This window comes from Dasypus novemcinctus, chromosome 19 (assembly GCF_030445035.2).
Source record: "Dasypus novemcinctus isolate mDasNov1 chromosome 19, mDasNov1.1.hap2, whole genome shotgun sequence".
Lineage (NCBI taxonomy): Eukaryota > Metazoa > Chordata > Mammalia > Cingulata > Dasypodidae > Dasypus > Dasypus novemcinctus.
Window position 1 is genome coordinate 19,105,117 of NC_080691.1, and position 16,210 is coordinate 19,121,326.

General features: G+C 42.9%; 1 protein-coding gene across 10 annotated transcripts in view; it reads right to left on the reverse strand.

The window, feature by feature from the left end:
* Nucleotides 1-16,210, reverse strand: part of CFAP251 (cilia and flagella associated protein 251) — a 91,653-nt gene that overhangs the window by 30,186 nt on the left and 45,257 nt on the right. For 9 of the 10 annotated variants that reach the window (XR_009181795.2, XR_009181794.2, XR_009181793.2 and 6 more), the window contains 2 exons: nt 8,921-9,035; nt 8,136-8,299 (listed from right to left, as the gene is read on the reverse strand). Coding sequence is in view for 6 of the 10 variants with exons in the window: in XM_058281336.2 (XP_058137319.1) it covers nt 8,136-8,299; nt 8,921-9,035 (279 nt within the window). In the remaining 4 variants the exon portion in view is untranslated. Of the gene's footprint in view, nt 1-7,338; nt 7,555-8,135; nt 8,300-8,920; nt 9,036-16,210 lie in introns of all 10 variants that reach the window. The other variant, XR_009181796.2, reaches the window with a different exon arrangement.

Consider the following 16,210-nt stretch of genomic DNA (forward strand, 5'->3'; position numbering starts at 1 on the left):
CAATTTCAAGTGTGGAACCCAGTGGTACAGGGCACCCGCTTTAATTATGTGATATTCCCTCACTGATGTCAGGCCAGGTGCTTGGCAATTTGTCTGTCATCTTTGGGGAATTCATCTCTCCTAGGGGAGGGAGGGCGGGCTCCTCTATGCTGGGACCACAACTCTCCCAAGGAGAGCAGCTTTGCCTGTAACTTTAGATCTGCCTATGACCAGAGCCAAAAGAACGGGATCTTGGGCAGGTGGACTGCCAACACTAATTACTTCCTTCAACACCCAGAGACCACAAGGGACCCTTGCCAGTCAGGTAAAAATAACCCTCTGCTCTCCAGCATAGGGTCACATTTTTCCAAAAAATAGGCCATTTGAATGGTTAGAAAACCTACTGATATATGTGACCAACTTTGCCTCAGGCAAAATACTAATAATGTGAAATCATTATACTAATCCACTAAATGGATTTCTGCTAATCAGGTGATTAACCTCTTGATCGGGATATTAACACACACTTTAGCAGTAGACCACAGTAGGCAAGTGGTTAAGCATCCAGGATCTGGCGTCAAACAGACATGCATTTCAGCCTGGGCTCTGACATTTGCAAGTCGTATGCTCATGGGCAAGTAACTTAAACTCCCCAGGCCTCGGTTTCCTCATCTGTAAAATGGGAATAATTATGGAACCTGCCTCATGGGGTTGTTTTGAGGATTAAATATATATGTTAACGGACCTCAAGAATTTGACATGATGCCCCTTATTTTTCCCCTGTAAAGAATGTTTGTTGAAACTCATGGAGTTAACAGCTAGAATTTAAGTCACTAGAAAATAGAATGAGGTTGTTTATAAATGTTCAGAAACAAATAGGGGAAGCGCACTTGGCCCAGTGAATAGGGCTTCCATCTACTACATGGTAGGTCCGCAGTTCAAACCCTGGGCCTCCTTGACCCGTGTGGAGCTGGCCCATGCACAGTGCTGATGCGTGCAAGGAGTGCCCTGCCATGCAGGGGTGTCCCCCGCGTAGGGGAGCCCCACGCACAAGGAGTGCACCCCGTAAGGAGAGCCACCCAGCGCGAAAGAAAGTGCAGCCTGCCCAGGAATGGCGTCGCACACACGGACAGCTGACACAGCAAGATGACACAACAAAAAGAAACACAGATTCCCGTGCCGCTGACAACACCAGAAGTGGACAAAAACAAGAACACGCAGCAAATGGACACAGAGAACAGACAACTGGGGGGGGAGGAAGGGGAGAAAAATAAATAAAAATAAATCTTAAAAAAAAAAAAGAAAAAGAAATGAATAGGAATGGTGAAAGCACATCATAGTGTTTGTAATTAGCAGCACTAACGTATGAGTATGATAATGGTTAAAAGGGAAAGTCTAAGGTCATGTATATCACTAGAAGGAAAGTTAAAAAATGAAAGATGGGACTGCATAGCATAAAGAACTCTCTTGTGAAAAATGAATATGGCTAACAGGGCATATATTTTTCTCTCAAAAGAAAAAAAAAAAGAATGTTGAAGTGCGGGGTAGAATCAGAAAGACCTGATCTGAATATCTGAATCCCATCACCACTGCTTATTCCATCACCTGAGTAGGCCATTTTAATCCCCCTGAGCCAGTTTCCTAACCTCTCCAGTGAGGGAAGCAATACTACCAAACTCACAGGACAGTTGTGAGGGTGAAATCAGACAACGCATAGAAAGCATATAGCACAGTGTCTGGCCTGTAGAAAAGTCTCAGTAAAAAAGTGGTTGTGAATATTATTCCCATTGAACTATTAGTTATGGGGCGCCTACACCCCCTTACAAAGAGTTAGCCCCAAGACTGTCCTCAGTCTTCTTGTCAGCTGGGTCAGGGCTATGGGAGCCTGGTGTGTTCTCTCAGTGGGCTTGGGCCCAGGGAGGCCAGAGGTCTCTCTCCAGCAAGGCCCCGGCTTCTTGGCTGTGTTATCAGGCCATGGAGACAGGGGTCTGGCTGAGAGGTCTGCCTCTCTGCGGCCTCCAGGCCAGGCCCAGGCTCCACCCCAGTGGCTCCATGGGTGCTGAATCCACCTTTAGCCATATAGTTCTGGAGCAAGACCAAGCAAAGGCCAGATATGACACAAAAGAGCCCATCATGACTACGAACCTGAGGGGAAGGATCACAAGGGCTCCTGATTCTCTGGGATGAGCCCAGGGCTCAGGCTCCCCTGCTCAGAGCTATGTTCTGCAGCAGATCCCAGAGCAGAGCCCAGCAGATGCAGCAGATCCTAGAGCAGAGTCTAGCAGAGCCCAGTAAAGTCCATAACAGAGCTCATAACTGCCCAATGGAGCCCAGAGGGGCCCACAGTGGAGCCCAGAGCAGAACCCATAACAGAGCCGAGTGGAGCTCATAACAGAGCCCACAGGAGCCCACAGAGGAGCCCAGAGCAGAGCCCAGCGGAGCCCAAATACTGAGGGCCACTGCACGTGCAGTGTGGTTACATAAGATCTCAGCGACCTCATAAATTCTCCTTTTTGCCTGTGCTGGGTTTCTAATACTTGTAATTTTTAAAAATATATCACTGGATGTCACTAGTATAGGGTGTTGATAGGGGGGTGGTATATGAGGAAAAATGCACCAAAAGCTTACATCTGTGAAATGTAAATGTATTCTTGTTCTCATAGATATGTTTTCTCAACAGAGGCCTATATAGTAACTAACAAAATATTAAACTTTTATTCTGGGGAAGTCTTGCTACTTTCTCAAATAAGATGACAAAAGTTTCTAGAATATACCAAGTCCTTGATCTTAATGCTTGTATTTATGAACCTTATTCCTGTAAAGATGAAATTAAGCCTAAGTAGAATTAATGCCTAAGAGTTACCTCCTGAAAACTTCCTTGTTACTCAAATGTGGTCTCTCTCTAAACCAAACTCTGCAAATAAACTCACTACCTTCCCCTCAACATGGGACATGACTTCTGGGGATGAGCCTCCCTGGCACTGAGGGATTATTAGCAAGCATTAATCAATGATGCATTTGGAAAAAGACCTTGGGAAGTGGACTTGGCCTAATGGATAGGGCATCTGCCTACCACATGGGAGGTCTGCGGTTTAAATCCCAGGCCTCCTTGACCCGTGCAGAGCTGGCCATGCCACATAGGGGTGTCCCCCGTACAGGGGAGCCCCATGCACAAGGAGTGCACCCTGTAAGGAGAGCTGCCCAGCATGAAAGAAAGTGCAGCCTGCCCAAGAATGGCTCTGCACACACGAAGAGCTGACACAAGATGACGCAACAAAAAGAAACACAGATTACTGGTGCCACTGATAAGGATAGAAGCAGTTACAGAAGAACACACAGAGAATGGACACAGAGAGCAAACAACTGGGGGGAGGGGTAGAGGGAGAGGAAAATAAATAAATAAATAAATCTTTTTAAAAAAAGTAAAAAGACCTTTATCCAAAGGGGGAAATATTCAATGAAACCACGTTTTTATGGCTAAGAGATTTCAAAGTGAGTCAGGAGGCCATTTTAGAGGTTACACTTATGCAGGTCTCAGGCATATTTCACAAACTTTCATAGTAAACAAAGTCTCAAACAAAAGTGCCCCTAAGGGGAAGCGGACTTGGCCCAGTGGTTAGGGTGTCCATCTACCACATGGGAGGTCTGCAGTTCAAACCCCAGGCCTCCTTGACCCGTGTGGAGCTGGCCCATGTGCAGTGCTGATGCGCGCAAGGAGTGCTGTGCCACGCAGGGGTGTCCCCCGCGTAGGAGAGCCCCACGTGCAAAGAGTGCGCCCCATAAGGAGAGCCACCCAGCACAAAAGAAAGTGCAGCCTGCCCAGGAGTGGCACCGCACACACGGAGAACTGACGCAGCAAGAATGACGCAACAACAAAGAGACACAGATTCCCATGCCGCTGACAACAACAGAAGTGGACAAATAAGAACATGTAGCAAATGGACACAGAGAACAGACAATGGGTGGGGGGGGGGAAGGGGAGAGAAATAAATAAAAATAAAAAAATAAATCTAAAAAAAAAAAGTGTTCCTAAGGGTTCTAGGGACGTCCAGACACTACAGGCAAGGCATACATCCTCATGAAATCAACGCCCCCTTGGTGGGCCCTATTTGGGAATAGATGAAAATCTACTCCTCCAATACAACATAGTTGTACAATTTATAATTCCCCTAATTATGATTTTTCTACTTTTATTTGAACCTATAATTTTTAATATACCTGTTAAATATATTTCTCAGAGAATTAAATCTTAGGATTGTTCATGTGCCAGTTGAAACCTAAAATCCAGCAGAGTTGCAGCTGTCTCCTGCTTCCAGTTCTTCAGACCTGCCCTGGATGATGATTGACAAGTCCCTGCCCAAAAAACAAGAAGTGTCTACAACTGCGAGTGGAACAGTTCCTTCCATCTGACCCATGATACCTAAGATCCCTCTCAGCCTGAAGCAGTCAGAGCAGATATCATCCCAAGTCCCTCAAGACTGAGGAATGAACAAACATAAGGGGAGAGTGCAACCACAGACCAAAGCAGATTTGTTACTGTAGTTATTATATTGCGTTAATGGAGGAACTTGCAGCACTGATATAGAGAGAGTGGATGCCAGGGGTTCAGAGGGGAGCGAGAGGAATGAAGAGGTGTAACACAGGGCGTTTTTAGAGCAGTGAAATTGCTGTGTAAGATGCTGTAATGATGGATACATGACATTATACATTTGTCAAAGCCCATAACCATGCAGTGCACAGGGTAAAACTGTAATGTAAACTCTAGACTTCGGTCAAGAGCAATACCTCAGTGTTGGTTCATCAATTGTAACATATGTACTACAGTAATGTAAGATATTAATAATAGGGGAAACTATGTGTGGGTGTGGGGGGTTATATGGGAACTCTTTGTACTTCCTGTGTAATTTTTCTGTAAATATAAAACTTCTCTAAAATTTAAAAAAAAGTAAAAAGAGGTCACTAGGGCACAAAAGAAAAGTAACATTGATTGGAAGTCTGCTATGTGCCTAGCAATATATACATTACTTCTGTGAAATGAGATAAAACTGGAGAAGCAAGGAGCACTATGACTGTGACATAGTGAATGTTCCAGAACTCTCCCGGGAGGAGGAGGAAGAGGAGGAGGAAGAAATTAGTAGTAATGGCACTCAGGTCTGATTATATTCCTATCTCACAGCTGGAGTAACTGAGACTCAGAGAGGTTAAGTGACTTGTCTGCGGTCACACAGCTAGCATGAAGTTGGATTTGACTCTCTTTTCTCTGAGCAGAGCAGCAGGATTACAGGTGGGAGTGAGGTCGAGCATAAATAAATAATGGGAGATTTTAAAAACAAATGCCAGATAAGGAGGGAAAGCGCGGCATGCTAGCAAAGCTGGGGAGAAGGGAGAGAGGATGTGGAATGGACTGTGGGAGAAAGGGAGGGGTCTCCCAGGGGGGAGGGTCAATATGCTGCAACGAGAGCATGTGGGGCCCAGGAAGGCACTGCTTAAAATAACTGGAATGCGAGGGGATTTTAACATCTTTTTCTCATCCTACAATTCACCATCAGTAAATCTAGGAGAGAATTTTGTTTACTCGCTTAGGGTTTTAACATTTCTTTCTGTTAGTGAGCGCTGAACATATTAAGACACCAGAAGCAGCAATGAAGTGCTAATTAGTTTATAATGATCCTTTGTCCCCACAACAAATTAAATTGAAATTCTCCAAAGCCTGGACTCTGGCCAGGCACAGGAAAGCTATTGGAAAGCTGGCCCCCCCCCTTTTTTTTTTTTCCCTGTCTACCATTCCAGATCCCAAGATGACTGAGAACAAAAATGGAAAAGATCTACCAAGGTGTCTTTGCCCCCATGGTTCCAGGTAACAGGTGAGGTCTCAAGGTATCGAGATCTGAGGACATGATCAGGAAGGGCTTTTCAAAAGGACAGACCACCTGCAGCTCCTAAATTCCCCAGTCCCTAAGATCTGCTCGTTGAGATGAAGGCAGAGGGCCCAGTGAGGGCAGCAGCTGCCCTCTGAAACCCCAGCAGCTCCAAAGTGGACTTAACTGGCTATTTTGGTTAAGTGGAGAAGCTCTGATGTCTGCCATAAGAAGATGTGCAATTGTCAGAGGCTATGGCGTAAACTTTTACTGGGGACCAGCAATCAGAGAGATGCCTCCTTGCTGTTTTTACACTGTCCCTTAATGTGACACTGTCTGACAGGCAGAGGCAGAGAAAGGGCTGGGAGAAGACAGCCAAGAGAGGAGCTGGCTGCTGCATCACTCTGGTGGCCTCAGGTGAATTTGGGTAGACGAGAGGACAGCCCCAGTGCCTGCTCTCTTTTGGTGATAAGATCCTGATCTCACAGGCAAATATCTTTATAAGGAAGAAGAGAAGATAGGAAATCATTAATTTACTGAGAATCCGGCTCTGTGCTGGTGCTTTACATATATTAACCTACCTGATCCTTACAAGGATCCTATAAAAGTCTGTATTAAAGTCCATCCTATGAAAGGCCATTTCACAGATGAGGAATCTAAAGATTAGAGATGTTAAGAAATCTGTCCGTGGTCCCACGGCCAGCAAAGAATAGGACTCAGATTCAAAGTCATGTCTATTTGACCTCAGAGTCCATATACTCTCTATGGTCACCTACAGAATTTTTCAGGCTAGGTTTAGGCAGAGATTCTCAAGTGAGGGCATGTGGGGTGAGAAGAAAATACTAAAAGCATGCATGCAAAGTAATACTTTCATAATTTCTGTAATGCACTTTAGAGATTCGGGCTAAATCTTTCTACTTGGTGTGGATGTGGAGAAGACAGAGTGAGAAAGAATTTTCAGGGGCCAGGGTGAACCAAGGTGAAGTCACAGCCTTAGGAAAGTACTGCAAGGCCCGTGAGACACAAAATGAACCTTTTTGTCTGCAAATTCATTGGAATGGATGTCACAAGGGTCCCCGGCATTAAGTAAACCAAGGGATGTGGTGGCAGCTGCTTGATGTTGACACCTGCTCACAGCAGGAGCTCTCGCGGGGGCCTAATCCCAGGAGTGGTTCATAAATATTTGTAGAAGGAACGTTATCATAAATCACGACGGCAGAGGAAGACGGGGGAGGGGAAGGCCGTGCCCCACTCGTCCGGCCGCCCTCGCAGAAGTGGCAGGGAACGCAGGCTCTCCTGTGGTAACCACGTTCTCTTCACCTCACTTCTAAGTCTGCCTTGCCCCCTTCTGCTCTCCACATCCACTCTACCACCTTGACCCAGACGCTCTCACCCCTCTCCCCGCTCGGTCACTACAATGGGCCCTTTGCCACCTCCCTCCCTCGTCTCCTACAAATCCATTCTCCACGTGTTATCTGCGTGCTCTTCCTGAAGTGCCAACCTGATGGAGCAACTCTTGGAGGGCCACCCAGAGCTCGCAGGAAAGGATTTTAAGACTTTCTCCCCCAGATCCTTGAGCTGCTTGCTGTTTCCCAAAGCCACCGCCAGGCAGTTCCAGGTCTTGGGCCTGGGCATGAGTTGTTTCTTCTATCTGGGTCGTCCTTTCTTTCTTCTTGACCTGGCAAATCCCTAAGATCTTCCAAGTCTTTGAAACTTCCTACAGTTGAAAGATAGTTTCCAGTGGTACTAGTCACAGATGAACTTTTTAAATGTTACTAGTTACATATTTTCTTTCATGTGTTTTAAAATATGTAACACAGTCATCAAACCAATAATTTCCAAAATATTACAAAGCTTTCTTTTAAAATAAATTTAAGTAAAAAAAAAAATGAGTCAATTAGGAAAAGTATAGGATAAACAATAGCACAGATGCTACACGAATATGGCAATGAGAGTCCTGACTCTCTTAAGATGTCTTCCCTTCCGCCCGTGCTCCCGCCCACCCTCCCCCACTCTACCCCAGCTGGTGAGATGTGCCTCCTTGGTTTTCCCAAAGCCCCCAAATCACGCTTCTATCATAACGTCCCCTTCCATCATCATTGTTCATTTCTTTGTCTCCCATGCCCATATGTGAGCAGCCTGAAGCCAAGGCCTGCATCTTGGTTCTCTTGTATCCTCAGGCCTAGCACAGCACCTGGCATAAAGCAGGTATTAAAACCTGCCCACTGTTGCTAAGTGAACAAATAGACATCAAGTATGCCTAACTCATGGGGCCAAGCTTCTTGCCCCATCATGTACCTTAAGTTAATTTTCCACTGCACTACCGAGCGATCAGCTCCTCCTGCTGTGAAGGCGTAACATCCATCATAGGAAAGGGTCATCCCAGCTGCCCCCTCCGGGTGGCAGACAATAGCAGTGGTCTTATGTGGGTTGCCATCTACTGGTAATATCTGAAGTCCGACCTAGAAAGAAATATGCAATTGGATATTCTGACTCAGGTAACTGTGCCCCATCTTTACATGTCACCTCCAGATCTGTTTACTGGAGGGACCTGTATGTCTGAAACCATTCTAGTGCACAAGAGCCATGTTTCATAGAGCTGGGCTTTTGCACCCACTGATCCTTAGAAGAGACACCAAATTTTCCAGCAGGGAGGGCCCCCTCTGCACAGGTTCAGCAGGCACATGGAGGAGGTTTTCCTCCACGTCTTCAATGCCAGATGTTCAAGATTTTCCAGAATAATTATGATGTATCATTTTATGCTCTTCTCTATTGATTATTCATTAAATGTACAACTAAGCATGACTAATTTTTAGGTCTTTATAAAAGATTACCAGGTGTATGAATCTGGAGTAAAAAATCCTTTGGGCCATATGTCTTCATTTGGGGTATAGGAAACATGGTAACTGCTCAGAAATGTCTCCAAAAAGGCATTCTAACTAATCTCTGGCAATTGTCAACATCACAATTGACTGGGTGGATAGGAAACCGAACGTCCTTGAGTCTAATAAAATGCGGGCCTGACTGGTGCTCAGAAGACATGCGCTCATTTTACAGAGGTAACGCGCAAAGGGGCAGGATACCTTGTCTCTGTTCATGAACACCAAGTAGCGTTTCTGCAGTTCGCTAGTGGTTCTCACTGGGAGCAGCTGTATATGTTCAATGGGAGAACCAAACGTTGGCCCAAGAAGAGTCTTTCTGCATAATAAAAAAGACAAATAATTAATTCCACAAAAGGGAATGTAGGTTTTATGACTTTTTGGTCATAATACTCTTACTCATTGTTAATTCTGGATGTCCTCCTTGACAGCATGTACATAAGAGCCTCGCTTGCAACCGCTGCTAACGGCTGCTGTAAATAAGGGACAACAGTTCCAAACAGCAACTCCAGGGAAACTCTGATTGTGAAGAATGCTTTTAACAGTCGTGGTTCTGACTTCCTCCTTGACAGCTGAGTAAAGGGAACATGAACAAGGGACTAGAAAAAAGCTGCTAGAAAGTAACATGCACTGGCAGGATGAAAGAAAACACCCATTTCCCAATGGTGGGTCAAGAGATGAGAATGAGATGTCGCCCGTCTTTGCAGCCACCTGACCTTACAGGGGTACATGCAACAGAGAGATTTCCAAAAAACTATCTATGAATCAAACTGTAACTAACCCATATCCCCACAATGGTCAGATTCCTTTAATTCAGTCTCTCTTACGCCCATTAGGAATATGACCTGAGGTGGGTTTACTGGACATTTACTGGACATACTGGACAACAAGCCCAGAGATGGATTTTCCTTGGAGCTAGCAAAATTTAAACTGCAGCCCGCCTCATTCACATGGGCATATTCTAAGGCCCTGGGAGGGGTCCTTGTCAATTTTTATTCTTAATTACAAACTTTTTTTTTTTTTAAAGAGGGTGCCCAAAATTGAATACGATTCAGGCCCCATAAAACCTGGATTGGCCCTGCAGCTCTTTCATCCTATTATCTTGCAAGCCTCTCTATTTGCATGTGTCTCCCTGGATCTGCTGCACCCAGACTGTATCTGGCAGCACCGGCAGGCACTCAGTATATGTGTACTGAATAAATGAGAGTATAAATTCCATTAAACAAGCATTTCTTGAGCATTGCTCATAGGCACCAGATACTGTGTGAGATGCTCAGATACAGAATAAGGCATGACTCTGGCCACTGAGGTGTTCAGAGTCTAGCAGGGACAACAGACATGGAAACAAGATGAGGAGGGAAGTGTGATAATACGAGCAAATCCAAGGTACAGAGATGGTGCTGAGGAAGGAGTGAGGAGCTTTCCATATCATCAGGTGACATCTGAGGTGAGGTTTGAATGAATCAGAAGTGTAGGAAAGAACGTGTAGGTAAAGGTAGCAGGCAAGGGGGAGAGGGGGGCATGAAATGCTGTGTTTAACACTGCAGGAGGATACAATGTACAAGGGAAAGGGGTGGGGAGGGAGAGGGAGATAAAAGTGAGGAGGTAAGCAGGGCTCTGATTATGAAGGTAGACCTTATCTGCTGGGTTCCTGGATGCCAGAGAAAGGGGTGAGCTGGGATGATCCACAGTCAGGTTCATATGGCCATGGAACTTGATGAAATGTCAAAAATACGAAAGTGACCAAATAGGGAGACAATGCACGAGATAATTTCAAGTCACCCTTATTGAATCATTCAAATGGAAATGCTTAAGTATCTTTTCCAAATGTTGCTGAGTGTATGGAAACAGGGTAGAGCACAGCTCAGAGCACAGGCTCTGATTTAAGTCTGATTTGAAAATTACGGGCAAGTTGTGGAGAAATTGGAACCCTCACACATTTTTGGCGGGATTCTAAAAGGGTGCAGCCACTTTGGAAAACAGCCTGGCAGTTCCTCAAAAAGTTAAACATAGAGTTGCCATAGGACCTAGCAATTCCGCTCCTTGTTATGTACCCAAGAGAAATGAAAACATATGTTTGCACAAAACCTTGCGCATGAATGTTCACAGCAACTTTATTCATAATAACCAAAAAGTGAGGACAACCCAAGTGTCTATCTGTGGATGAATGGATCAACAAAATGTGGTCTGTCCCTGCGAGGGAATATTATGCAACCCTAAACAGAAATGAAATGCTGATATATGCTACAACCTGGATGAACCATGAAAACATGCTGAGTGAAAGAAGTTAGTCTAAAAGGCACATATTGTATGATGATATGTGGATATATCAAAACAGGAAAATAGGCAAAAATGTGGAAGAGACAAATCCAAAGAGACAAAGTACATTAGTGGTTGCCAGGGGCTGGGGAGCAGGAGTGTAAAGGGAGTGACTGCCAATGGTAATAGTTGCAGAGCTCTGTGAATATACTAAAAACCCCTGAATTTTATGGTATGTGAATTCTTAATTTTAAAAGAAAGCACAATGCAAAAAATATTTATGTGTGTATATAAGTTACTAACATCTCTGAGCCTCAGATGCCTCATATGTAAACTAGAGATGATATCGGGAAAATGACAGTACTTAGCCCATAAGACTGTGGTAAGCAATAATGAGTCACCATATATAAAGGCCTCAAAACAGTTTCTGGCACATAGTAGCAGCTATATCACTGTTAAATCTAGTATTTTTAACAAATCTAACAGTTCTATAAAATTGATAGCTTTTACTTTATTTCTCCCCCACCCTCCATTCCCCCATTGTCTGCTCTCTATGTCTGCTTGTTTTCTCATTAGGCGGCTCTGGGAACCAATCCTGGGACCTTCCGGAGTGGGAGAGAGGCGATTACTCTCTTGTGCCACCTCAGCTCCCCTGTTCTGGTACATCTTCTTATTTTCTGTCCTCTGTGTCTCTTGTTGCACCATCTTGCTGTGCCAGCTCTCCACGTTGGCCAGCACTCCCGCACGGGGCAGCTCTTCCCGCACGAGGCAGGACTCCCATGCAGGGTGGCTCTCCTGTGTGGACCCCCTGTATGGTAGGCAGGAGCCCAACTGGTTGAGCCACATCTGTTTCCCAATAGCTTTTACTTTTGATTGCAAAAGTGATTCTTTTTACATATTCATTGTGAAATTTTTCAAACATTTAGACAAATATAAAGTAGAAAATCTACCAACAACTCTACATTGCTGTAACTCTCTTACTTCAATCACTGGTAGTATTTTGGTACATATGTCTCAGAATTTCTCTTATATATATTTTTCTAAATAATTTTATTTTAAACTGAAAAAAAATAACAGAAAAAGGCAGCTCAAAAAATTGTGCAAGTATCACTTCTAAAAAGTTCTGTCCAGGTACTTTTATCTCATCTAATTCCAACTACTAACTCAATTCTTCTGTTAGTGTTCAGAAAGATACATAGAGAAACACAGATTAGTTAAATGACATAATCAAGGTCACTTTATTAATGAAAAAAATGAACTGAAAAAAATGCTTAATCATATTTATATTTCACAAAACCAAAACTCCTATTTTTTTTACCTTTAGCATTAACATTGTTTGCTTTTGTGCAAAAACATTACGATGTCTTCATTAACTATAGTCTATAAATTACATTAGTTATATTTTCCCATGTATCACCACATTCTTAATATCCTGTAGTAGAGCTTTCCTGTATTTACATTTTTAACCACCATCCTCATCTATCGCCAAAAATCACTGCTATACATTCCTATCTTATCTTCCAGCTGTCCTCCAACTAAAAATCTCTGTAGACTACTACTTGTTTCAGCCACAATCACATCCATAAATCAATAGTTTGTTACATTCATTATAACGTGTTACCATCAAGACCAACCATTACTACATATTTACATTTGATCTTATTAAACATTCTACACAGAGCCAGCATTGTCTCTCCCTCCTCAGCACACATTCTGTCTCCCACCCACCTACACTTCATAGTCTAACTCTATAAGTCTATTCATTCATATTAATTCATATTAGTGAGAACATACAATAATTGTCCTTTTGTGTCTGGCTTATTTCATGCATGTTTAATATCTTCAAGGTTCCCTCATGTTGTCATGTGCTTCCCCAACTGATTTCTTCTTACAGCTGAATAATATTCCATCATATGAATATATCACATCTTATTTATTCATTCATCAGCTGACCTTCACTTGGGTTGTTTCCAACTTTTAGCAATTGTGAATAATGCCACTATGCACATCAGAGTGCTAATATCTGTTCATATCCTTGCTTTCAGTTCTTCTGAATATATTCCTAGTAGCAGGATTGCCAGATCATATGGCAGTTCTCTATTTAGTTTCCTGAGGAATTGCCAAATTATCTTCCACAGAAGCTGCACCATTTTACACTCCCACCAACAGTGAAGGAGTGTTCCTATTTCTCCATGTCCTCTCCAGCACTTGTAGTTTTCTGTTTTTTAATAACAGCCATTCTGTGTGCTGTGAGATGATTGTAGTTTTAATCTGCATTTCCTTAATAGCTAGTGATGCCCTTTGGCCAACTGTATTTCCACTTTGGAAAAACATCTATTCTTTTGTCCATTTTTAAATTAGGTTGTCTGTTGTTTTGTCATTGTGTGATCTCTTTACATAACATTGAGATCAATCCCTTACCAGATATATGGATTCTGAAGATTTCTTTCCCATTAATTTGGCTATCTTTTAACCTTCTTAACAAAACGCTTTGAAATACAGAAGTATTTAATTCGGAGGCAGTCCCATTTATCTAGTTTTTCTTTTGTTGCTAAAGCTTTGGGTGTAAGGACCAAGAAACCACCAACAACCACAAGATCTTGAAGATGTTCCCCTACATTTTACTCTAGGAGTTTTATTATTCTAGTTTTTATCTTTAGGTCCTTGATCCAGTTTGAATTAATTTTTGTATATGGCATGAGAAAAGGGTCCTATTTCTTTGTTTTAGATATGGATATCCAGTTTTCCCAGCACAATTTGTTGAATAGGCTGTTCGGACCCAGCTGAGTGGGTTTGACAGCCTTGTCAAAATCACTTGACCATAGATGTAAGGGTCTATTTCCGAACTCTTGATTCACTTCCATTGGTCATCTATCTTCATGCCAGTGCCATGCTGTTTTTATCACTGTAGTTAGTTACTCTTTAAAGTCTGACAGTGAGAATCCTTCAACTTTGTTCTTTTTAAAAATATTTTTGGCTATTTGGGAACTCTAAGCTTCCAGATAAATTTGATAATTGGCTTTTCCAATTCTACAAAGAAGGATATTGGAATTTTTATTGGGATTGCTTTAAATCTGTAGATCAGTTTGGGTAGAATTGAAATCTTAAGAATGTTTAGTCTTCCAATCCATGAACATGGAATATCCTTCCATTTATTTAGATCATCTTTGGCTTCTTTTAGCAATGTTTTATAGTTTTCTGAATACGGGTCCTTTATGTACATAGTTAAATTTATTCCTAAATATTTTATTTTTAGTCTCTATTGCAAATGGAATTTTTCTTCCTGACATCCTCCTCAGAGTGCTCATTAATTGTTTTTGAAACGCTATGTATTTTAAAGTATTTATTTGTATCCCAGCACTTTACTGAAATTGTAAGTTCTAATTGCTTTGTTGTGGACTTTTGGGAATTTTCTAAGTACAGGGTTATATCATCAGCAAATAGTAAAAGTTTTACTTCTTCTTTTCCTATTTGGGTGTCCTTTATTTCTTTTACTTGCCTAACTGCTCTAGCTAAAACTTTTAGCACCATAATGAATAACAGTGGAGAGAGTGGGCATCCTTATCCTGTTCCTGATCTCAGTGGGAAAGCGTTCAGTCTTTCTTCATTGAGAACAATGTTAGCTGTGTGTTTTTCATATATGCTCTTTAATATATTGAGAAAGTTTCCTTCTATTCCTGTCTTTGTGTTTTTATTAAGAAAGGATGTTGTCTTTTGTCAAATGCCTTTTCTGCAGCCATTGAAATGATCATGTGGTTTTTCTTCAATTTATTAATGTGGTTTATTATACTGATTGATTTTCTTATGTTGAACCAGCCTTGCATACCTGGTATAAAGCCCACTTGATCACGATGTATAATTTTTTAATGTGTTTTTGGATTCAGTTAGCAAGTATTTTGTTGAGGATTTTTGCATCTATATTCATTAAAGAAATTGGTCTGTACTGTTTTTCACAATATCTTCATTTGGATTTGATATTAGGGTGAAGTTAGCTTCATAGAATGAATCTGGTAGTAGTCCTTCCTGTTCAATTTTTTTGAAAGAGCTTGAGGAAGACTCCTATTAGATCTTCTTTATTTTTTTTTAAAGATTTATTTTTTATTTCTTTCTCTCCCCTTCCCTCCCCGCCCCCCCCCCCCCCCAGTTGTCTACTCTCTGTGTCCATTCGCTGTGTGTTCTTCTGGGTCCGCTTCTATTCTTGTCAGCGGCACGGGAATCTGGGTCTCTTTTTGTTGCGTCATCTTGCTACATCAACTCTCCGTGTGTGCAGCACCACTCCTGGGCAGGTTGGACTTCCTTTTTTTCATGCTGGGCAGCTCTCCTTGTGGGGCACACTCCTTGCGCGTGGGGCTCCCCTACGTGGGGGACACCCCTGCGTGGCAGGGCACTCCTTGCACACATCAGCACTGCGCATGGGCCAGTTCCACATGGGTCAAGGAGGCCCGGGGTTTGAACCACAGACCTCCCACGTGGTAGGCAGATGCTCTATCCGTTGAGCCAGTCTGCTTTCCAGATCTTCTTTAAATGATTGGTAAAATTCCCCTGTGAAGCCACCTAGTCCTGGACTTATCATTTTGGGGAGGTTTTGGTGACTGTTTCAATTTCTTCACTTGTGATTGGTTTGTTGAGGTGTTCTATTTCTTCTGGAGTCAATGTGGTTTGTTCATGTGTTTCTAGAAATTTGCCCATTTCAACAGTGTTGTCTAGTTTGTTGGCATACAGTTGTTCATAGTATCTTTTTATGACATCTTTTATTTCTTTTGGGTCAGTGGTTAATGTCACCCTTCTCATTTCTGATTTTATTTGCATTTTCTCTCTTTTTTCCTTTGTTAATCTAAGGGCTTGTTGATTTTGTTGATCTTTTCAAAGAATCAACTTTTTTTTTTAAGATTTATATTATTTATTTCTCTCCCCTTTCCCCCTGCCCCATTGTCTGCACTTTTGTGTCCATTTGCTGTGTGTTCTTCTGTGTCCACTGGCATTCTTGGCAGCACCAGGAATCTGTGTCTCTTTTTGTTGTGTCATCTTGCTGCATCAGCTCTCATGTGTGCAGCACCACTCCTGGGTAGGCTGTGCTTTTTGTGTGGGGGGCAGCTCTCCTTGTGGGGCGCACTTCCTGCACATGGGGCTCCCCTATGGGGGACACCCATGCATGGCATGGCACTCCTTGCACGTGGCAGCACTGCACATGGGCCAGCGCACCATATGGGCCAGGAGGCCCTGCGTTCAAACCCT